The 25,521-nt window shown below is 46.3% G+C and overlaps 1 protein-coding gene across 1 annotated transcript; it reads left to right on the forward strand.

Annotated features, from left to right (window-relative positions):
• The first annotated feature begins 20,588 nt into the window (after window positions 1-20,588).
• On the forward strand, window positions 20,589-23,907 carry LOC119628922 (uncharacterized). The gene is made up of 3 exons (XM_038013034.2): window positions 20,589-22,245; window positions 22,473-23,843; window positions 23,885-23,907. The coding sequence occupies exons 1-3, from the start codon at window positions 20,589-20,591 to the stop codon at window positions 23,905-23,907; spliced, it is 3,051 nt and encodes a 1,016-aa protein (XP_037868962.2).
• Window positions 23,908-25,521: the final 1,614 nt, after the last annotated feature.

Consider the following 25,521-nt stretch of genomic DNA (forward strand, 5'->3'; position numbering starts at 1 on the left):
TATGAAACAACATCGAATTTCCGATACTATTATCGGTATTAGGATTTTAATTAACTTGTATTGATCTTTGGACGATTTATTTTAATAAAATGTAAACAGACACCAACTTAAATATCTCGAGGACTTAATAAAGTAGTAATTGAATTTGGATCAACATTCTCGTTTATTTATTTTTGGATAATCTATCATAATTTATAATCTTATGTATATTTTTGCAGTAAGTAGGTATCTAATGCAATTCATAATTTGTGAACTGGTAAGATTTGCATAAAATGATATGTATATTTTGTATTTATACCTTAATAAGTAGTTCGTCATATCTGTAATCCAGTGCTATGTATTATGATACAGTAAAATAACAAAATCATATATACTAATATATAAATCTACAGTGATTTTTTCGGATGTTCCGTTATAACTACAGAGCTATGCTTCCGATTGACTTGAAACTTGGTATCCATGTAGAAAATACACGTACTTAATGGATAAGCTAATATTTATATGAGTGTTGGACTCACAACATCAGTTGCGGGGCCGTTAATGATGAGAATGAGAAATAATAATGTTAATTTTAAATGCCCAGCGAAGCGGACGGGTACAGCTAGTTGACTTATATATTTATGAATTTCAAGCTCATTCAGGAGATATTGAAATATATAGACTGTAGTGTTAACTCTTGAGTATTTTTATTATACTGACGGTTAAATTACTTAAACAATCAGGGATTATAATAGTAATTAATGATTTAGAGCCAATGTGTTTGCGAATGATCGTCATGTTTATACAGTCAGTTCACACTACGAGCTGGCTGCAATATTAGATGTAGGTACGGCTCGAAGATACTCTCGCGTTTGGATGTACAAACACAAACTACTCGCGTCAGGCTTCCAGGAGTCGGAGTAACTTTTAATAGTGTTCGTGTCCCTTGAGTTGCTAAGATGTCGATGCTCATCAGCTTGGTTCCCACGAAACTATCACAATGTACAAACAAAACTATAACAAAAACATTATTTCCTATTCGATTCATTCTATTTTGACATTTCGTATAATCTGTATTTTTTTATAAAGTTGCAAAGCAAAGGTTCTTTTAAAAAAATTTTTGTGTACTGATGACTATGGTTATGATTATGGTTTCAATGTTCTTGGAACATTGAAAGAACTAATATCGATTTCTTGTTTTGCTCGATTTGGAGTAGCGTCTTCATTATAGAGAGATGTCAGGTACATTTTATAATGATCTGAGCAGGCTAGATTACGGTCCGCCGGAACCTATGACTTTTTTGCATCAGAAATAAGCAGGCTTCCCTTCGCATCGTGTTCCTCTGTGCTGAGGGTCGTGATATTTAAGGAGCACTTTTGTTCGGACTGCATTTCTGCATTTTTCCTGTCCTCTGCGCAGTGGATAGCGATATTGATGCTGGAGTCCAACGTCGTCTTAATTGGATCGGAACAGTGCATGAGACTACGCCCACTGGGTCTCTCCTTTTACTTTTCTTTCTAGGTTAGTACCTAACGATATAGAATCACAATCAAACCTCAAAACACAATCAATTAAAACTATCCCAAATTTTTGGGGCATTTATAAAATTTTATGATCTCATATTCCAAGTTTGGAATGATTGTTTCTTAGAGAAAAAAAAGTAAATATAAAGTGAGGTTTTATCGTTTTCCGTTTAGGCACTGGCCCACCTGCATTCCTGACTTTGCTAATCTCAATCTGAAGTCAATCGTGAACATTTATGAAGTACGTATTACATTAGAAAAAATTATAGCTGCCTGCGGGATTCGAACATTGACACGGTCGCATCGCGCAATACTGACGTCGTATCCTTTAGGCCACGGCGATTGCATTATCAAGATTTTGAAAAAAAAAACAAAAAACTGTATTTTAGTAAATCAACTTTACACGTTACACATTTATCACGTTGTAAATCTAGACACGCTGTAATGCGTGTATATTTCATTGTTACTGCTATTCTATCTCTTAAAGAATAAAAGCTGAAAAATATATTTTTACACACAGAAAAATACCAACGTTTTCTACAATGCTACGAATATACATTAATTTGAGTTTCGTACAACGAACGATTACAAATTATAATACTCTTATAAAAGAGCAGAGAGATAATTATTATTTCCAGCCTCAGTAATGATTTACGAACGATCACATTTTTTCAGCTCTTAGTTTTTATTTCGAAAAATTCATATTACCCTGGCTGTATTGTTTGCTATTGTTATATTTGAAAAATGTACTTAAAATCTACGGAATAAGATACATTGTTTATGAGAAGTGTAAGATGTTCTGTGTTTAAGGCTTATCGTAATCGTATTTACGCAAGTAAATGTCAATAGATGGCAGTACTTAATGCACTTAAGGCAGCAAATAAGCAATTCGAGCACTCAACAAAAATGTTTACGGGCGTCGGCCACTAGATGGCTTCGCTTCGATTAGTTTCTCATTGCTGCTATATTATTAGCTACTGTTAATATAATTGAGACTTACTTTCCCTCCGATTGGTCTTCAGACATGTTGTCGTGTCTATTGGCTCCGATAGCCGCCTAAAACTAGACGGGCTTTGAATTGTAACTATACCTGAGACCTTAGAACTTATATCTCAAGGTGGGTGGCGCATTTACGTTGGAGATGTCTATGGGCTCCAGTAACCACTTAACACCAGGTGGGCTGTGCGCTCGTCCACACATCTGAGCAATAAAAAAAAAAACAAGATTGTCGCCAGTCATGACCTACGCAAGCGTAGTGTTCTCTCACGCAGCCGGCACCTACTTGAAACCCCTTCAAGTCATTCAATCCCGTTTTTGCAGGATAGCCGTCGGTGCACCATGGTTCCTAAGGAATGTGGATTGAGCTTGACTCAATCAGTAAGTATTTACAGTCAGCATCACTGCGCCACTTTGAGAAGGGGGCACGACATGAAAACCCTCTTGTCGTGGCCGCCGGTAATTACATACCCGATCCTGTGGACCGAATGGTAAATAGTCGGCTTCGCCCTAAACACGTCATTACGGATCCTCCTGATCCATAAACGGTGCTTTTAGGTACCTCAAGCATCGGTCACCGCCTCGCCGAACCCGTCGCCTGCGACGAAGGGCTCGACGGGCTAAATTAACACAGTCCACTGATTTTCTCGCCGGATCTTCTCAGTGGGTCGCGTTTCAGGTCAGGCAACACTCCCGGTTTGAGCCCCGTGGACTCACCTACTAGTTCGGTGAATCTAGAATAACCCTTCGAGGTTATTAGAATAGGTAGGAAAAAAAACAAAAGATTGTCGCCAGAATCTCGCTTTGTTAAAGTTGAGTAAGCGGTATTGACGTAGTCGTATCTACATTCTGAGGCTATTAAAGGGGCCAGTATTGTATAGGCCTGTTATAGAGATATAAACTAGAAATAAGTCTACGCTGTTTTATAAAAATACAGATAGTTGGAAAATGGCGGTGCGACATGCATAATTATTAGTATGCTGCAACGTGCCTCGACGATGCAATCATTAGGGGTGCCTTTCAAAGCTCATCGCGTACACTAAGCACACAACGCGTGTCTCTAACAAGATTACAGAGCTCTCTGCGTATCGCGTTAACACAAGTTTCGTGCATGCAACGTAGATTTAATAACACCAGCGTTCGTCCAATGAACGAAATTCGACCATAATCACTGATACCTCAAGGCTTAGATTTATTTAACGTCTTGTTTACTTTTGTTGTATTTAAAAAAAAATGTATTTCGAAAAATATTTATTGGTAACACCAAAATACGTAAATAGCTACTAAACAAAAATTGAGAAAAATTAGGGAACAATAAAAACCAATATTGTTCCTAGCACCACACCATATTTTTCCGAGGGTGTCTTAAAAGTCGACTAAAGATTCACCAGTGAATGGGCAGCAGTGTTCTTTAAGTATTATACCAGTATACTGGGACTGCTGGAGAAAGATGCTGCGTATTCCGTGGACAGCATTTCGGACCGACGTATCAACTTTGCAAGAACTCAAAATCTCCTCGCGGCTGTCATCCGAGCTGTCTTCGCAGAGCTCTTGAATACATCGGTCACATTGCACGGAAGGATGGTAGCAATCTCGAGAGGCTCATCGTGACTAGTAAGGTAGATGGGAAAAGCCCTCGGGGGCGCAGCCAAATACGTTGGTCCGACCAGATCCGCACCGCTCTTGATTCCACGTTTCACAACGCCCTCCACACCGCCAGAGACAAGAATAGATTGAGAAAGATCGTGCGTGCGAAGGTGGAAGGTGATACAAAAGGGTGGTCAGGATCCTCAGCAATGAGGAATACGACGCAAGGAGGACTGGGATCTAGAACCGGCGTGTTTATGCCCCAAAGCGGTTATTTATGTGTTTGAGCTTGAACAATCCGGGTGGAAGAGTGTAGGTAATATAATTGAGACTATGACCTCGAATCTCAAGGTGGGTATTGTGATGTCTATAAACTCTGATAACAACCTTGTCGTGAGCGTTCTGCAGATCTACAGCAGCGAAGAAAATACTTGAGACTCATATGCGATTAGATCGAGCACATTTGGTACGATTATCGTCCTACGTTAAAAAAACCTTAAAAACCACATAAATCTGGCAATAGTAAAGAAAATATTAAGAAGCGACTCTATTTACCATAGTCAAGAATATTCTTTCTTATACGAGTATTTTCGCGGGTCCGTATTCGAAAAAAATCTCCTTGTGAAGTGCCCTTAAGCCTTCGAGTTTCTTCTCGTTCGCCTCGCAAATTACGTCTGATAATAGAATTAAAAACCTAAACGGCATCCGAGTTGACGTGGAACGCGAATATCGTGACAGTACAAATTGCCGTGTAATCTCCGAGTCGCGGCGCCCGCAAAAAGGTGAGCTAGCTCCCTCCATTATGAATAACTTGTACCGCCCTCATCTAATTTAACTTGTAAACATTACAATTTAGTCGGCCATCTCGACTTGAAAGTGCTATTCCCCACCTTTATTGCACGAATTTTTGTTTTGTTTTTTTCTTCTTCTTCTTTTTCTTTTTGTTCGTTTGTTGTTACTTTATGGGTGGCTTCGTTCGCGGTTCGAAAAAAGAACTGAAATTACTTGGGTCCCGACTTGACTGTTCTACATCCAAACGTTATAGAATTATTAAGACATATTCTAGAGACTGATGATACGCTATATATAGATAGCTATAGGTACGCTTAACTATACTTGAGACCTTAGAACTTATATCTCAAGGTAGGTCGCGGCATTTACGTTGTAGATGTCTATGGGCTCCTGTAACCACTTAACACCAGGTGGGCTGTGAGCTTGTCCACCCATTTAAGCATAAATAATAAATAAAAAAACGCTAGGAATATTATCGTTTTGTGAAGACGTCGAGTGAGTAATATGAAATTAATATTAGCAATTGTTCTGCATAAATGGATCAACAAATTCAAGACCTATATCCCATTAAGTGGTCATCAGTGAGGTTGTAATTTAGAAGTTTTTTTTTTAAAGGAATTGCGAACCTAACCTAACACGTCTTCCCAAACGATTTTCGTGATAAAGGAGTAACATCGTGTGGAAAAATCCAAACGTGGAACATTATAAATTTACGTCACTAAGAGCCTGCCGATTTTGTTCACTTAATGGCCCAATAATTGAGGTAACCATAAAATTTCACGAGAAGACTTTCAATTGGCTTTCTGATACTAATTATAATAGTTTACGCTGTATTTATGTTATTCCATTATCAAAAAACATCCCAAGGATCGAAGTGTTGGGCAATTTTCAGCCAACCTTTCAGCCCACTCAAGCAAGCTATTCATCCATTTTCATCCAACTAAATGCAATACTTATTGATGGAAAAAAGCAGCGATGAGTATATTTTATTAATGTCTACTTTCTGCGGTGAAATCATCATTATTATTTTATTTGGACATTTGAATTGTAATTGGTTCTAAAAAATTATGGAAATGCGGGAATTTCCTTTTTAATCCCCCTCATCGTCTTGATTACTAATGCTGCAGTTCAGGAATCAATAGTACTGATGGTAGGACGTTTTGTGAGTCCGCACGGGTAGGTACCAACACCCTGCCTATTTCTGCCCTGAAGCAGTAAAGCGTTTCGGTTTGAAGCCATTGTACTGTAAAAATTGAGACCTAAGAACTCATATCCCCAGGTAGGTGGCGGCATTTACGTTGTAAATGTCTAATGGCTCCGGTAAACACTTAGCACCAAGTGGGTCGTGAACTCGTTCACCCACATAAGCAATCAAAAAGAGGCTTCCTTAGTATATTCTTCTATAGGTTTCGGTTTTCAGCAGCATACAATATCTCTTCTTTATGTGTTTTGAAATGTCTTAGAAGTATTTGTAGGCATGATTGCTCGTGAGGCGCATAACATCTGCCCTCAGCAATGATACCGAATGACAACGATGACCGTCTGACAAGAGTGATACGACAGGGACCTTATCTGTGGGCACGAGACTCTGTCGATTATCGTCGGCATACGAGCATATGGCCTACTGGATGTTGAGTGATCACCATCGCATGGACGTCAGCAATTCCAATGGCACAGTTGATGCCTACCGCTGAGTTCTTTACGCAAGCTTCGTTTGAAGAAGGACCTGTTAAAGCGCTCGAGAAACATCACAGAGAGCAGTTCATTCCAGAGCCAGATGATACGTAGCATAAAGGACCTCTGCAAATGCACTGCCGATAAACGAAGCCGTTCCAGATAATATGGACGAAATCTGCTCTGATGGCAAGAGGTGTGTGTGATAAAAGAAGACGGAGATAGCATTTCGAACTATCCTTAAGAGCACCTATAGAACATATGGTACAAAATACAGAGAAAATCGAAGTCCATTCGTAGACCTACTGAGTTCTACTGGGTTCTGAGCGATCCGTGTTAATGGGTTTATGGACATTCAGACATTCGAGTCAAATAGAAGTAGCTGGTATTTCTACATATGGCCTATTAACGCAATCCATTACAACCTTACTTGTCGCTAATCAATTTTTACTTTATATGATTAAAAACTGTTCCGAGAACAATAATAATTAAAATCACTAGCGAACTAATCCTTCGAATAAAATTGAAATCAACTGTTCTCTAGATGCATGAGTTCCGAATGAGATTGCGGTCAGACCAACGACATGCGGAGAGCTCAAGCTTAATGTTAAATTGGATCCAGCGCTGTATGCTTTTTGTGCAAATTGGCGAGTCTTTGACAATACGTTGGTAGTCCAGCGACACGAAACAAGGAGTAATTGCGTCCGTTACAGCCAATGTACCGTGCTCCGCGAGTGGCCTTTGCGACTCTTCGAGCGACCTTCACATGTATAGGTATTGTATATTGAAACGAGAACAGAACGTTTTCAAGTGGATTCCGTTTATTTATCTATACTAATATTATAAAGCTGAAGGGTTTGTTTGTTTGAACGCGCTAATCTTAGGAAATACTGGAAAAAATATTTGTGTTAGATAGCCCATTTATTAAGGAAGGCTATATAACATCACATTAAGACCAATACAAGCGGAGCACCAATAAAGAATGTTTCAAAATCGGGGTTTTTACGGGTAAAGTTTCGCTAAAATAATGTATGACAGAATTGTTCCCCTTTAAAAGATCTAAAAAAAAGTACGCGACAGCATATGTCTATAGTATAATATTAAGGTTGGTTCACTATAACGTTTTTTATGCTAACCAAATTTGTTCTAAAATAAAGCATTATTTGTGAACTATTCCACGCGGACGAAGTCGCGGGCAAAAGCTGGTCTACTTATACACGTCTTGTTTGTTTTATTACTAAGTTACTACTTAAGATTAATTTTACTGATTTAGATGGACCGTAGAGCTCACGGCCCATCTGGTGTCAAGTGTCTACCAGAGCTAATGGACATCAACAACGTTAATACCGTCAACATGAAAAATGACGTAGACGTTTCAATTAAGTTATTTAAAGTGTGTCTCAATCCTTAAAATGCCCTATCACCAGTAGAAGTGATGACATTTCATTATTGTATTTTTCTAGCTGAATTTCATTGAGTATTTCATTTAATAATGAATTTAGTAAAGAACATATTTACACTGACTATTTATTTTATTTATTTATTTATGTACACACAAAAATAGATGACATAGTACAGAGTAATAGGAAAATTATGTACAAAGGCACTGCTTATTTCTTTAAGAAATCTCTTTCAGCAGACCTGCGAGAGGATTATGAGAATAATAATTAAAAGTGATGAGTGTGTGTAGAACAGACTATATAAGATAACTATAAGAATAAAGTAATGATTTTGTAGAACTATAAGAATAAAGTAATGATTTTTTTTCTAGACTAAAATAGCGTTCTCGTTCTCACAGTATAACGCATTTGTGTTAATTTGATTACATATAGCAGCTTGATGTATACGTTCTCTGACCTTTACACTTGTTCCAAGCTAACAAAGAAAGGTAACCTTTATTAATAGAAAGAAAGTAATACGTAATAATGCAATTTAAATGATATTGTGTTTTTAATAAAAGTAATGGAGCCGAATAGAATTATAAAAAAATTTAGGTAGGAATTGTTTTTCTGTAGCTTTTTTTTTTGCCCTTGTTGGCAGACGAGCATACGGCCCACATGATGGTGAGTGGTTACCGTCGCCCATGGGCTTCAGCAATGCCAGGGGTAGAGCCAAGCCGCTGCCTAGAAACTACTGCCTAAACTACGAAAAGCGTTTGAAGAAAAACCGTGACAATGTCAAGTAGTAGGTAGCGCTCCTAATTGCTGGGCCGAGTGTTGCGGGTTCGATTCGCGCATTGGGCAAACATTCGTGTGATGAACAAATTTGTTTGTTTTATATTTATACGTATATAAATAAGTATGTACATCAATCTCTGGTTCCCATAGTATAGGGAATTCTTGTTGAGCTTTAGATGTCCGGTCATGATTGTCATTATTACTTATTAACTGGTGGTAGTACACTTTTACTGGTCGTAGGACCTCTTGTGAGTCCGCGCGGGTAGGTACCACCACCGTGCCTGTTTCTGCCGTGAAGCAGTAATGCGTTTCGGTTTGAAGGGTGGGGCAGCCGTTGTAACTATACTTGAAACCTTAGAACTTATATCTCAAGGTGGGTGGCGCATTTACGTTGTAGATGTCTATGGGTTCACCAGGTGGGCTGTGAGCTCTTCCATCTAAGCAAAAAAATATATCATTTACTTATTTTCTTCGTTCAACAATCGAATTAACAATCAAGATAATACAGTTATTTTTTGTTCAGTTTTCAGACATTTAGCAAAAATGTTTACTAGTAAATCAAAATTAAAGGAAATTTTACATGATAAACCAGCTCAGGAATATATGATCGAAGCTTATTTTACGTAAAATGTAATGATCTAAATCATAATTATCGGAGCTTTATGGGTGCTTTATAAGAAGACATTAAAAATTGTTTTAGCGGTTTATCACTATCAAACGATTATGAGTTTTATTTTATAGCGCTATTTAGAAATATAATAACCGGAACGATCGAGTACAAATATAAACGCGCTTATAAACTTTAATAACATAACATGAAAATAAAATATGTATTCTGAATTTTTTTAGATAAGGGTTAAGATTCTAAGTATTAAACACGTTCTTTAAAGATATTTGACCAGTGGTCATTGCGATCAACAGCACGCCTTTATTTATTTATTTATTAAAAAGTACAGTGATTAAAAACGTACGATTTTTTTTGTTAAAAGATTTGACAGCCCACCCTAACGCCACCTTTTTTTTTGTTCACTTTTATAGATTTTACAACAACTTATGGTATCTATATATTAATACGTGAAGCAAAAACTTCGTACCCCTTTTTACGAAAATTTCGCGGAGGGAGGAAAATGGAATTTCCCACACTTATAGAGAATAACGTCATTCCGATAGAGGCACCCGTCACGTGCGGACGTGCTCATCGTCCACTCGATCGCCCGGTCTTTGTTCGCCCGGCTTTTGTTAGCCCGGCCATTGTTCGCGCGGCCTGTGTTTGTGGTACATCTGCCGACTAAGTGCTCTTTCTGGAAGTTTTTATTTGTTTTGTTTCCTTTTGTTGTTTCTGTGTTCGTGGTACATCTGCCGACAAAGTGGTTTCCTGCAAGTATTTATTTGTTTTGTTTCTTTTCGTAATTTCTGTTTTGTTGTGCTTTTTCTTTGTCCTGTAGTAATCGCGCCGCATTGCCACCTGTGTTCAATATAACCGCTCAGGTCCGAGAAGTTGGGGCCTCGCCGCAAGGCGAGTGTTTTCAAGACCCGGGGCCGCCCCACCTGGGTACTCAGCGATCATGGACGCTGTATTCGCGGAATTCCTCCGACTTCGCCACCCACAGCTCGCCTCGGAGTTTTTGGCCTTCAAGGCCAATCACACTGCGAGTCCTCTCGAGGACTCCGCCGCGCTCGCTGCTCCTGCGTCGCCTGTACCTGCGTGCAGAGCTTCTGCATTGAGCACCGCAGCCTCTGTCGTGCCTGCCGCTCCCGTGTCGCCTATACTGGCGAGAAAAGCTGCTGCGTCGTCCGCCGTGACCATCGTTTCAGCTGAGCGATCACCCGCGGCCTCCGTCGCGCCCTCTAAAACACCTACACTTGCTCGTAGGTCGCCTGCACCCGCCTCCTCGTGCTCCGACTCTGACTCGGACATGGAGGTCGACCTCGCTCCCGCCTCATCGACGGATGGATTCACCCTGGTACAGAAGGGTAAGAAGCGTGCCGCGGAGTCTCGAGCTCCCGCGGCCGCTAAAATTAGCAAAGCCGTGAACGCGTCGCGCCCCCGCCCTCAGACTCCCGTTGCGCCCCCAGCCCGTGCCACTCCGTCGCCGCGTCCGGTGGCACAAAATAAAACCCAGACCCCTCCCCCGGTTATCCTTCAGGAGAAGGCAGCTTGGGATCGAGTTTGCCTGGCCCTTAAGGCCAAAAATATAAATTTCACGAATGCCCGTAACCTCGCGAACGGCATTCAAATTAAGGTTCAAACACCCGACGACCATAGGGCCCTCTCTTCTTACCTCCGTAAGGAGCGTATAAGTTTCCATACGTATACGCTCCAGGAGGAGCGCGAACTCCGCGTTGTAATACGCGGAATCCCTAAAGAGTTAGATGTAGAGCTCGTAAAAGCCGACCTGTTAGAACAAGGCCTACCAGTGAATTCTGTGCACCGTATGCACACCGGTCGCGGTAGGGAGCCATATAATATGGTTCTAGTCGCTCTCCAGCCTACCCCCGAGGGTAAGAAAATCTTTAACACACAGACCGTCTGTAGGCTCTCTGGTATCGCTGTCGAAGCCCCCCATAAAAAAGGCACTCCTAGCCAGTGCCATAACTGTCAATTGTACGGGCACTCTTCCCGTAACTGTCACGCGCGGCCCCGATGTGTTAAGTGTTTGGGCGATCACGCCACGGCCCTCTGCGCTCGAGACCAAAAAACCGCGACGGAACCGCCTAGCTGCGTCCTGTGTCGAACACAGGGTCACCCCGCGAATTACCGTGGTTGCCCCCGAGCCCCTAAAATAAATCGCCGCGTCGCCCGCCAAAACCGCCTCCGAGCTTCCGGCCCAGACATCAAAGCCTCGGCACCCTCTGCGTCGCAGGCTAAGCCAGCGTTCGTTCCGGCGGCGGTGCCCAGTGTCTCGGCCTGGGCAAAACCGCTGCCGTACACGAACACGTCTACAACTCCCTCCTCCGCGATTCGTCCCGCCCCCGCGACTCGTCCCTCTCCCGCGACTTGCCCTCCGACCGCGTCCGACAATCTCGCTTTAGCGATCGACTTCTTTCAGTCGATCAACTTTGAGCGCGTTAACGCTTTGGGCGACGCCATTCGCGCTGCCTCCACTGCACAACACTTTATCGCCGTTGTGCAGGAATACGCCGACGTATACGCGTCATTAAATACGTACGTCCTCCCCTCACTCCGCCGGTAATCAATGGCGTATATAAGTAGAATAAAGCCCCTATCCGTAACGATAGGATTTTTTAACGCTTACGGTCTCGCAAATCAACGTGATCAGGTTTCTGACTTTTTGCGTGACCACCAAATTGATATCTTTTTAGTGCAGGAGACCCTACTTAAGCCCGCGCGCCGTGACCCTAAAATCGCGAACTATAACATGGTCAGGAACGACAGGCTCTCTGCCCGTGGTGGTGGTACCGTCATTTACTATAGAAGAGCCCTGCATTGCGTCTCGCTCGATCCTCCCGCGCTCGCTAATATTGAAGCATCAGTGTGCCGAATCTCACTGACGGGACACGCGCCGATCGTTATCGCGTCCGTTTATCTTCCACCGGATAAGATCGTTCTAAGCAGTGATATCGAGGCGCTGCTCGGTATGGGGAGCTCTGTCATTCTGGCGGGCGACCTAAATTGTAAACACATCAGGTGGAACTCACACACCACAACCCCGAATGGCAGGCGGCTTGACGCGTTAGTCGATGATCTCGCCTTCGATATCGTCGCTCCGCTAACCCCGACTCACTACCCGCTAAATATCGCGCATCGCCCGGATATACTCGACATAGCGTTATTAAAAAACGTAACTCTGCGCTTACACTCGATCGAAGTAGTTTCAGAGTTAGATTCAGACCACCGTCCCGTCGTTATGAAGCTCGGTCGCGCTCCCGATTCCGTTCCCGTCACGAGGACTGTGGTGGATTGGCACACGCTGGGCATCAGCCTGGCTGAATCTGATCCACCATCGCTCCCGTTTAACCCGGACTCTATCCCGTCTCCTCAGGATACCGCTGAAGCCATAGACATCTTAACGTCACACATCACCTCGACATTAGATAGGTCATCGAAACAAGTTGTAGCGGAGGACTTCCTTCACCGCTTCAAATTGTCCGACGATATTAGGGAACTCCTTAGAGCTAAGAACGCCTCGATACGCGCCTACGACAGGTATCCTACCGCGGAAAATCGTATTCGAATGCGTGCCCTACAACGCGACGTAAAGTCTCGCATCGCCGAAGTCCGAGATGCCAGATGGTCTGATTTCTTAGAAGGACTCGCGCCCTCCCAAAGGTCTTACTACCGCTTAGCTCGTACTCTCAAATCGGATACGGTAGTAACTATGCCCCCCCTCGTAGGCCCCTCAGGCCGACTCGCGGCGTTCGATGATGACGAAAAAGCAGAGCTGCTGGCCGATACATTGCAAACCCAGTGCACGCCCAGCACTCAATCCGTGGACCCTGTTCATGTAGAATTAGTAGACAGTGAGGTAGAACGCAGAGCCTCCTTGCCACCCTCTGATGCGTTACCACCCGTCACCCCGATGGAAGTTAAAGACTTGATCAAAGACCTACGTCCTCGCAAGGCTCCCGGTTCCGACGGTATATCCAACCGCGTTATTAAACTTCTACCCGTCCAACTCATCGTGATGTTGGCATCTATTTTCAATGCCGCTATGGCGAACTGTATCTTTCCCGCGGTGTGGAAAGAAGCGGACGTTATCGGCATACATAAACCCGGTAAACCAAAAAATCATCCGACGAGCTACCGCCCGATTAGCCTCCTCATGTCTCTAGGCAAACTGTATGAGCGTCTGCTCTACAAACGCCTCAGAGACTTCGTCTCATCCAAGGGCATTCTTATCGATGAACAATTCGGATTCCGTACAAATCACTCATGCGTTCAACAGGTGCACCGCCTCACGGAGCACATTCTTGTGGGGCTTAATCGACCAAAACCGTTATACACGGGAGCTCTCTTCTTCGACGTCGCAAAAGCGTTCGACAAAGTCTGGCACAATGGTTTGATTTTCAAACTATTCAACATGGGCGTGCCGGATAGTCTCGTGCTCATCATACGGGACTTCTTGTCGAACCGCTCTTTTCGATATCGAGTCGAGGGAACCCGCTCCTCCCCACGACCTCTCACAGCTGGAGTCCCGCAAGGCTCTGTCCTCTCACCCCTCCTATTTAGCTTATTCGTCAACGATATTCCCCGGTCGCCGCCGACCCATTTAGTTTTATTCGCCGACGACACGACTGTTTACTATTCTAGTAGAAATAAGTCCCTAATCGCGAAGAAGCTTCAGAGCGCAGCCCTAGCCCTAGGACAGTGGTTCCGAAAATGGCGCATAGACATCAACCCAGCGAAAAGTACTGCGGTGCTATTTCAGAGGGGAAGCTCCACACGGATTTCCTCCCGGATTAGGAGGAGGAATCTCACACCCCCGATTACTCTCTTTAGACAACCCATACCCTGGGCCAGGAAGGTCAAGTACCTGGGCGTTACCCTGGATGCATCGATGACATTCCGCCCGCATATAAAATCAGCCCGTGACCGTGCCGCGTTTATTCTCGGTAGACTCTACCCCATGATCTGTAAGCGGAGTAAAATGTCCCTTCGGAACAAGGTGACACTTTACAAAACTTGCATAAGGCCCGTCATGACTTACGCGAGTGTGGTGTTCGCTCACGCGGCCCGCACACACATAGACACCCTCCAATCCCTACAATCCCGTTTTTGCAGGTTAGCTGTCGGGGCTCCGTGGTTCGTGAGGAACGTTGACCTACACGACGACCTGGGCCTCGAATCAATTCGGAAATACATGAAGTCAGCGTCGGAACGATACTTCGATAAGGCTATGCGTCATGATAATCGCCTTATCGTTGCCGCCGCTGACTACTCCCCGAATCCTGATCATGCAGGAGCCAGTCACCGTCGACGCCCTAGACACGTCCTTACGGATCCATCAGATCCAATAACCTTTGCATTAGATGCCTTCAGCTCTAATACTAGGGGCAGGCTTAGGGACCCCGGTAACCGTACTCGTCGAACTCGACAAAGAGGTCGACGTGCAACCTAACCCATGCATCAGCCCGCTGAGTTTCTCGCCGGATCTTCTCAGCGGGTCGCGATTCCGATCCGGTAGTAGATTCATTCGCGAAACAATTGCTCTTGAGTTGTTAGGTCTCCTTCGGAGGCGCTCGGGCAGTTGTTAGCAAATCCCACCCCTCTTGGCTGAGCCTTTGCTCGCCCACCTGTCCTGGTGAAACTGGAAAGGCCTTCGGGCCACCAGTAAACTTTCAATCATAAAAAAAAAAAAAAAAAAAAAAAGAATAACGTCGCTGTCAAACCAAAATCTGCTATGTGGAAAAACTCTAGTTTGAATTAACGAGTAAAAACATTTTCGTATAAAATTTTATATGAAGGTGGATTTTTAAGAACTACATGAAATGAAAGCTATAGATAAATATTAAAGCTACACATAACAGTTTTTTTTATACGGTAAATAGGGCTGTGAACTATACGAAAAGGTCAAAAAGTAAAAATCTCAAAAAGTACACATAGCAGATTTTGGTTTGACAACGACGATACAGAGAAGCAGAGTGCAGAATGCTAATATTTTTTTTAAATTATGCTCTAAAATACATTAAATCAATAAAAAAAATTGTACACACACTACCATGTATTTGGCACGCACACATATATACATACTTTTTGTTCATTATTAAACTTTGGTTATTGCTTAAAGTCTGTGGTTCAATCGAGAATAGATATTGTTTATCTTTAATATTGTTTGTCTATAGTGTAGACTCGGTGAAATTTGTGATTATAGACGTATAACAGTGTTTGATAATAGAACCATAATAATGATCAAACTCGTCAAATCAGGAGATGGGAAGATGACTTGAAGCAGACAGCGGGACCATTCTGGCTGAGAGTAGCAAGGGATAGGACCCATTGGAAGGAATTGGAGGAGGCCTATGCTAAAAGGCACACCGAACTTAGGGACCTCTTGTAACCCTATGTTTAGGAATGAAAAGGCTATTATTATTATTATTATTATAAATAAAGTCGAATTTCGACTACCTAGGGGGACCACTAGTGCATATAATTCTACGACTGACCGTATTTGTTCTAGTCTGGTATTTGTCTGTTCCCGCACCGATAGCACAAAATCCTGGCTCGCAGCCGTTAAATGGGATTGTGTAATGTTAAAAAAAAATCGATCCTGAAAACTCCAGTTTTAGAACGTGTAATAAAATAACAAAAAAAACCGGAACACTAAAGCGAATTTACAGGCGACGTTTATCGCGGTAAAGCTTCGCCTTTGCCTTTAGCTGGTGGTCGCCTACGTGAGCTTTTGGACCACCGGATGGCGATATCGCTCGTTTCTATGCCGTCGGTGTATACGGGTGTAGCGTTCGACATTTTGAGGATTTTTTGGAGTTCGCCACCCGTTCAAAAACATTTGAATCCCGTGAATACGAAAAGTATTTAAGGATTAGATTTTTTGAAACGAATAATGTTTTATTAAAAACTCAGGTTAGTTTTACTATTCCGCCTATTTCTGCCACAAAGTACTCGTGTGCTACGGTTAAAATGGTAACTACAAAATAAATTTTAGTGTTCTTGAAGGCTAAGATGTCTACGAAAGAATTTATTTATTTATTTTCTTTTTTCTTCAACGATCAAAATGCTATTGTTGTGGAACTTGTATATATTGAAACTTATTTTGAAAATTTTATTAGCAACTAGCTGACCCGGTAGATTTCGTAATGCCTCAATCGATAAATAAAAAACCTAAACTTTTGTATAAAATAAACTTAAAGCAAACAAAAGGAATCCGCCCGACGGGGGACACATCAAAGGAAAAACAAAATTGTTATTTTTATTTAATTCCGAGAATTTTCATATCTAGCTATCTACCTTTTAAACCTTCTCTAGACTTCCACAAATATTTCAAGACCAAAATTAGTCAAATCGGTCCAGCCGTTCTCGAGTTTTAGCGAGATTAACGAACAGCAATTCATTTTTATATAATTAGTCTGGCCATAAATACTGCTACAATTAAAAATAAACACAATATTACATTTGAATGTAGAATCTGTCATTTTTATATGATTGCTCATTGAGTTTTCTCATTTTGGAGCCAATACATTATACAATATTTTCTGATATTAAAATGGAGTGGGGTGATAAAGAAAACCGAATCGCTGTGATTGCATTACACAAAATAGGTATGGAGTCAAATGCAATTTTTAAAACTCTCCACACGCTTGGTATTAGTAAAATGTTTGTGTACCGGGCTATTAATAGGTGCAATGAGACCTCCTCTGTTTGTGACAGAAAAAGATCTGGCCGTCCACGTAGTGTTCATACGAAAAAGGTGGTCAAAGCAGTAAGGGAAAGAATTCGAAGAAATCCTGTCCGAAAGCAAAAGATTTTATCTCCGGAGATGAAGACAGCACCTAGAACCATGTCGCGTATTTTAAAAGATGACTTAGGACTTGCAGCCTATAAGAGACGTACTGGTCATTTCTTAACTGATAATTTAAAATAGAATAGGGTGGTAAAATCGAAACAACTACTGAAGCGGTACGCAAAGGGAGGTCATAGAAATTTTTTGTTTACGGATGAGAAATTTTTTACAATTGAGCAACCTTTTAACAAACAAAATGACCTTATTTATGCTCAAAGCTCTAAGGAAGCTTCCCAATTAGTCGGCAGAGTGCAACGTGGGCACTATCCGACTTCAGTGATGGTTTGGTGGGGTATTAGCTATGAAGGAGTGACTGAGCCATACTTTTGTGAAAAAGGTATCAAAACATCGGCACAAGTGTATCAAGATACCATTCTTGAGAAGGTAGTGAAGCCCCTTAACAACACCATGTTCAATAATCAAGAATGGTCCTTCCAGCAAGACTCGGCGCCAGGTCATAAAGCTCGGTCTACGCAGTCTTGGTTGGAAACGAACGTTTCGAACTTCATCAGAGCTGAAGACTGGCCGTCGTCTAGTCCCTATCTTAATACGCTGGATTATGATTTATGGTCAGTTTTAGAGAGTACAGCTTGCTCTAAACGCCATGATAATTTGGAGTCCCTAAAACAATCCGTACGATTGGCACGTACGATTGGCAGTGAAAAATTTTCCCATGGAAAGAGTGCGTGCTTCTTTAAATAACTGGCCTCAACGTAGGACTGTATTGCAGCCAATGGAGACTACTTAGAATAAGATTTTTATACTTTAAATTGTTTTATATTTATGTATTAAACTAACACACTGTAAAAGTGATAAATGTTATTTGCAATATATATTTTTTCCTTTGTCTCAGTATTTATGGCAAGACTAGGTATATAGAATATTGAGGCATCTGTCAAATATCTTTGTACTATAGTTTAAAGCTACCCGCTAACGCGAGCCATGCTGATCGATTCGCAAAGGATTAGAAGAGACGAAGAGAGAAAGAGATCAATATATCTATATTATATATTTTACTGTTACATATATCGATACATGGATAGTATGCTTTGATTTTCGCGAGATAATTAAATCTTCTTTTACGGTTTTTCTCGCGTTTATTAGTGTCATTTTGTTATTTGCGACCTTTCTAATACTGTACAGTTTTCGTGGCCACGGCTATGGACACTAAATAAAAAAAATAGAAAACATTGTTTTTTTTGTCGAATTAATTGAGAACGCTGATATTATTGAAAACGAGAAGGCGAATTGAGAATGAGATAATTATCGTATTGATATATTTACTAATAACGTAATGGAAATCATCGAATTTTTAACAAGTTTTTGATGGCTTAACGACACTCTTTTTGTTAATCGCTAAGTTTGCTCATTCTTTTTTTTTCCTATCTTAGTTGATAGCCTTGAGAGGCTATGTCAGCGTAACCTAACAAGTAGGTATGCTCACGGGGCTCAAACCTGACGATGTCTGACCCTAGCAAGAGCAGTGCTTAGCAGAATCTACCACCCGATCGGAAACGCGACCAACTGAGAAGATCCGCTGAGTAACTCAGTGGGCTGTGGTTTGTGGGTTAATTTGCTCGCCGAGCCCTTCGTCGCAAGCGACGGGTTCGACGGTGACCGGTGCTTGAGGTACCTAAAAGCAGCCTTAGTGGATCGGGAGGATCCGAAATGACGTGGATGCTCCTTACTTACAACTCACTATTCAAACTATCAAAATTAAATTAGTCCAGTCTGTCAGTCGTTTCCTTGTAATTTCTCCATATCTTCTTAAAAATATCAAGCGTTGCTTAATTAAAGTTTAAGTAATGTAAACAAACAGATTAAAATGTTTTACATGATCGTGAGTTCGATGGCGTAGACGAGGTTACATAAAATCAATTTGAGCACCTCAGTGTTGCAAATTGCCTCGTCAACCAGCGACTGTAGTTAACCCTTTGACGCCGATCGCCGCCATTCCGACAGCGTAACACCTCGGTCGCCATCGATTTCGTTTACAGAGAATCAATCGGTCAAAGCGTTTCACAACTGCCCCGTAATTGTTAACCTAAAATTCTGAGTTAAGGTTTCGGACGGAACGTTTTTCTTTTGATACGACAGTGATTTCGCGGCATAATTAGACTTCAACTTTGCTATTTTCTTACAGAGTTTTACGAGTTTGAACAAAATAACAGGTGAGGTCTTATGAGTCTCGTCCGTATTTCCCTAGCTTCTCTGTCGTGCGGTGACCTTAACTTAAATTAGATTTATTTGAAGAAAAAAAAAATTGTCGTGTTGGCCTAAAGGATAAGACGTCCGGTGCATCGTATCTAGCGACGTACCGGTGTTCAAATCCCGCAGGCGGGTACCAATTCCCGGTCGTGGACGAGCTTGCAGCGCGCACTCTGCGTGCTGTGGGTCTCGTCTGCGGGGGAGTTGCTGGACTTCGACCGGGCGCGTCCGTAGGTGGCGGATCACGGGCCTCTGGGCAATAGTCACAGGGGCATCGCTCCTTCTCTCTCGTTGTGTTACGGCGGGAGAGATTGAGCGACGCGGACCAAAACCAGCATCGGGGGTTACACGCTCTCCTCCCCCTTCACTTGCTGAAGGGTGGTTCTCCTGGAGATGCGAGGGCCTCCACTTTTTCCCTCTTTTCCTTGTTGTTTTATTGTTTTGTTCACACTGTCCTTTGGTTATTTTTATTTATTTATTAATTTAATTTAAGTTTCAATCTGTCTCTTTCTCTTCTTTTGTTTCCGTTCATTGTTTTATTTTACACGCTTTTCTATTCTTCTTCTCCTGTGGTTTTATTTTGATTTTATTTGGTTTTATTTTTATCTTCTTTCCTTTTATACCCAATTCTAAGCTCTGACACCCGGCGAGAGAATGAATGGCTGGTGGGCGACCAGTCGCTAGGGTGTCCCAGGGAACCGAACCCTGGGTTAAAAAATATATAAAAAAAGAAATAAATGTAATGGCTAGTTTTAAAAAGATACTACCCCAGGAGGGTACCTCCCGCTCCGCGGGGGGAGAATCCCTCCGTGCGGCCGACTCGTCGGACGCACGCTGCCCCACGTACTCTGGGGGGGGCAAAAACTGCCTAGACGTCAGGTCCGGGAAGGACGGAGTTCAGAGGAAGATGTCCGAGAAGGACCTTGAAGTAAGCTCCTTAAGAGCCAATGTCGTGTCAGACGATGACATGGCCACAGTCGGTTCGGCCCAATCGTCGACCCGCTCGTCGCCGACACGACGACAGCGGAAAAGGGTCCTTAATATTAGCTCAGACGGGTTGAGCAGCAGCTCCGGTTCGGAGGCCCAGGGCCCGTCAGTTGCGAAGCCCAGAGCCGTGACGCCATCAAAGCGTGGAAGGGGACGCCCTCCGACCACGAGGCAGTGCGTTGGCATGGCTGCTGCCAGGAAGGCGTGCCTTAGGGCCCAAAGAGAGGAGAGGGAGTTCACAGAGAGCGCGCGCACCACGCGCCAGAAGAAGAGAGCGGCTGAGGGATCTGTCCCTAAGCCTGATGCCGAGCGTAGGCTCCATCAGAGTGCTGAGGTGGCTCTGACGGTGGCCGCCAAATCTAGTAGCCCGAAGGGCACGTATGTGCGTGCATTGAAGGAGTTGGCGGCCACCGTCAAGGAGGCCACGGAGGACCTTGTGGGCCGCACCGCAACTGAAGAGGCTGAAAGACTGCGTGCGATCAACGCCAAGCAGGAGCAGGAGATCCTACAGCTTCGCAAGGAGCTTGATGAAATTAGGAGGGAGCTGGCTACGGTCTCGCAGGTGCTAGGAAATGCACCAGCCGCAGCCCCGGCCCCAAACACCGAAGAAGAAGAGGAGGAGTTGCGCCTCCAGCGCATTATGCGAGCTGTCGGCACGATGCTCGACGCTCGCTTTGCGGGGCTAGAGGGACGGCTTCTACCGGAGCCGCGAATGCGACCACCGCTAGCGGCGGACAGGCGGAAGAGCCGCGAAAAATCACGGGACCCTCCTATGGTCGTAGACGCTACACTGAATTCGGCACCATTATTGAAACCAGTGCCATCTACAACATCGGCGAAAAAGAGGATACGAGGCCCCAGAAGAAAAGCCACTGCGCAAGTGGCTCCACCTGGAACGCCCACCCTCCTCCCGGCTCCAGCTTCCTTGATCGAGAGCTGGTCAACGGTCACCCGTAGGGGCACTCGGCCGAGGGAGGGAGCAGTGAGGACGGTTCCAGTGGTAGCACCCGCTGAAGCGGGAAAGAAAAACCCGTCCTCTGCAAAGAGGAAAGAGAAGATGCTGCGTCCTCCGCGCTCTCAAGCTGTTGTGCTCAAGCTGCAGCCGGAGGCTGTAGAAAGAGGACTCACATACCGCAGCGTACTCGCCGAAGCGAGAGCCAAGGTGGACCCCGGGGCACTCGGAATCCCCATCCAGCGCATCCGGTCTGCAGTGACTGGGGCCAAGGTGTTGGTAGTGGAAGGTGCTGATCAGAGCGCCAAGGCTGATCTCCTGGCCCAAAAGCTTCGTGAGGTTCTGTCCGCGGAGGGGGTCATCGTGACCCGGCCAGTGACGACTGCAGCCATCCGCATCAGCGGGCTGGATGACTCCTTGACGCCGGAGGAAGTAGCCGCTGAGCTCGCCCGGATTGGCGAATGCACTCTTGAAGCGGTGAAGATCGGAGAGATCAAGTCTGGCCCAAGTGGGATGGGTCAGGTGTTGGTTCGGTTGCCCGTCGCTGCCGCGACGAAGGTCCTCGCCGTACCGAAATTGAGGGTCGGTTGGAGCGTGCTCCGCGCTCATCTGCTAGAGGCTAAGAAGCTACAGTGCTTCCGATGCCATGAGCTAGGGCACGTGAGCGCTAGATGTCCGTCGTCGGTCGACCGCAGCCGTGATTGTTACCGGTGCGGCCAGACCGGCCACGTAGCGTCCGGCTGCTCTCTGGCGCCACACTGTGCTGTATGTGCCTCTGCCGGCAGACCGGCGGATCACGTCTCCGGGAGCAAGGCTTGTGCCAAGTCCCCGAGACCGAGACGTAGAAGAGGAGCTTCCGCTGCGCTTGAGAATGCGCGGAGGCAGCCCGGTACGGCTATGGAGACATCGAATGACGCCCTGTTATGACAGGTGTCCTTCGATTCCTGCAGGGGAATCTCAATCACTCTGCCAGAGCTCAGGACCTTTTGTTCCAGAGCATGGCAGAGGGGTTGACCCATCTTGCGGTGGTCGCCGAGCCGTATCGGGTTCCTTCGAGCCCCGATTGGGCAGCCGATTTGGAGGGCCGAGTGGCTATCATCCGACGTTGTTGTGTAGGTGCTCCGCCCAGGTTCGACGTTGTCGAGAGAGGTTGCGGCTTTGTTGCTGTCCTCTGGGCTGAGGTATTCATATTGGGAGTGTACTTCTCCCCAAACAGGACGCTCGCCGAGTTTGAGGTTTTTCTCAGCGAGCTCAGCCGCGTCGTTGGGAGGTCGCACTCCCAACGGATACTCGTTCTCGGGGACCTCAACGCCAAGTCATTGGCTTGGGGATCCTCGAGGACGTGCCCCAGAGGTAGGGCGGTGGAGGAGTGGCTGGTCGGAAGCGGTCTTCTCGTCCTCAATCGTGGCGCAGAACTCACGTGCGTGCGACGTTTGGGCGGGTCCGTGGTTGACGTTACATTTGCCACGCCCGACGTGGCGAATCGCGTACGCGGTTGGGCCGTGATGGTCGGCGAGGAGACGCTCTCCGACCACCGCTACATTCGTTTCGGTGTCGCAGTGCCTCCGGCGGAGTCTATCCAGGGCTCTTCCTTGCTCTGCGGTGGCGGCGCGGGGGGTCCTCGTTGGGCCCAGAAGCGCCTCAACGTCGAGAGGTTGTGTGAGGCGGCTGTAGTCCAGGCATGGCGTCTTGACTCGCTTGGTGAGCCAGCAGACGTGTGCGAGGGGGTGGAGCATCTGCGCGAGGCGATGTCGCGGGTGTGCGACGCCGCTATGCCTCGCATTAGAGCTCTCGCTCCTAAACGCAGAGTCCACTGGTGGACTGAGGAGATCGCTAGCCAGCGCCGGTTGTGCGACGTCAGTCGTCGCGCATACCAACGGTATCGACGTCGAAGAACGCACCGGGACGCCGATGAGGAGGACCGACTGTACGAGGTGTACAGGATGGCCATAAGGGCCCTGCGCGTGGCTATCGGGGAGGCGAAGGAGGCTGCTTGGAACGACCTACTAGCTTCGCTCGACTGTGATCCGTGGGGGCGGCCCTACAGGCTGGCGCGCAATGTGCTCCGCCCTTGGGCCCCCCCTGCAACCAGGACCCTGCCGCCGGAGACATTGCAGCGGGTAGTCGGGGGTCTGTTTCCGGATTTTACCGGGACGGCCTTCGTCCCCCCTGTGATGACGACGATGCGGGTTGCTGATGGCGGGGAGCCTGCGGACGTTTCGCAGGCGGAGTTTGAATCGGCTGTGCAGAGGATGCGGGCGAAGCGCACGGCTCCCGGTCCCGATGGGATCTCGTCCCGAGCGTGGGCGCTCGCCTTGACGGGCGATGGTTTGGGGCCTGCCCTCCGAAGGCTGTTCAGCCGGTGCCTCCGTGAGGGCAGGTTCCCAGAGCCATGGAGGACTGGTCGGCTCGTCCTTATTCCTAAGGAGGGTCGGCCACGTGACGAACCGAACGGGTACCGCCCAATCGTCGTGCTGGACGAGGCCGGTAAGCTCTTCGAGCGCGTCATCGCTAATCGCCTTGTCCAGCACCTGGAAAACGTTGGGCCTGATTTGGCTCCTAACCAATACGGTTTCCGGAGGGGTCGCTCGACCGTGGACGCGGTCTTGCGTGTCCGCCATCTCTCCGATTGTGCGTGCTCCGAGGGGGGCGTGTTGTTGGCTGTGTCGATTGACATCGCCAACGCCTTCAACACGATCCCCTGGAGCACAATCGTGGAATCACTTCGGTTTCACCGCATCCCCAATAGTCTCCGCACCCTGATAGAGGACTACCTCTCAGGGCGGAGCGTGATTTTCCCCGAGAGAAGAGGATGGGGACGAAAAACGGTGTCGTGCGGGGTCCCACAGGGGTCGGTATTGGGACCACTCCTGTGGGACATCGGTTTCGACTGGGTCCTCCGCGGTGCTGGCCTGCGTGGCGTCGACGTGGTGTGCTATGCCGACGACACGTTGGTGACGGCTCGCGGAGCTGACTACAGGACCGCAGCGATCCTTGCAACGGCGGCGGTCTCCACCGTCGTTAGCCGCATTCGGAGACTAGGTCTTGAGGTGGCCCTCCACAAGTCTGAGGCCGTATGCTTTCACCCGGTTCGGAGAGGACCCCCTCCGGGCGCGACGCTCATAGTCGGTGGAGTATCGATCGCTGTCCAGCCGAAGCTCAAATATTTGGGCATCGTGCTGGACAGTCGATGGCGCTTCGACCACCATTTTGGTGAGTTGATTCCGAGGCTACTGGGCATGGCAGGTGCGTTAGTCCGTCTTCTGCCCAACGTTGGTGGTTGCAGCGTCGGTGTCCGACGCCTGTACCTGGGGGTCGTGCGCAGTATGGCCTTGTATGGCGCTCCCGTGTGGTCGCCCACACTCTCCGCACGCAATGCGGCGCTGCTGCTCCGAGCTCAGCGGGCGCTCGCGGTGAGGGTCATCAGGGGGTACCGTACGATCTCCCGAGAGGTCGCCTGCGCCCTCGCTGGTTCCCTTCCTTGGGATCTCGAGGCCGAGGTATTGGCTACGGTATACCGGCGCAGGACACAGTCCCTGGGTCGGGGACGGACACCCGGCCTGTCGGCTGTCAGTCGGTGGAGGCGTGCTGCGCGTCATCTGGCGTACGCTAAATGGAGGGAGCGGTTGCTGGAGGAACTTCATCAAACCTCAGCCACCCGCCGGCGCACTCTCGAGGCCCTGGTGCCCGTGCTGGAGACATGGTCAGATCGGCGACACGGCGTGCTCTCCTTCCGACTTACGCAGGTCCTCTCGGGGCATGGCTGCTTCGGGAGGTACCTGTGGAGGGTTTGCAGGAGAGAGCCACATCCGGGTTGTCACCAGTGCGGGCATCCGGATGATGACGCTCAGCACGCACTCGAAGCGTGCCCGCGTTGGGAGCACCCGCGGCGAGATCTCATCGCGGTGCTGGGGAGGGACCTCTCCTTGCGGGCTGTCATTGCCCGCATGCTAGAGGACGAGAGTTCGTGGGGGGCCATGGCCAGATTTTGCGACCTGGTCATGGCGTTCCGCGAGGCTGAGGAGCGCGAAAGGGAGTGGAATCCCTCTTCGGCTCCTCAGCGAAGAAGGCGGGGTGGGCGACGCGGGCACGATGCTCCCGTTAATCTCCCGTAGGGACTGTTGGGTACTGGGTGCGGGGGCGCCCGGTGCTCTGCTGTCGGTTC

Source organism: Bombyx mori, chromosome 9, assembly GCF_030269925.1.
Source record: "Bombyx mori chromosome 9, ASM3026992v2".
Classification (NCBI taxonomy): Eukaryota; Metazoa; Arthropoda; class Insecta; order Lepidoptera; family Bombycidae; genus Bombyx; species Bombyx mori.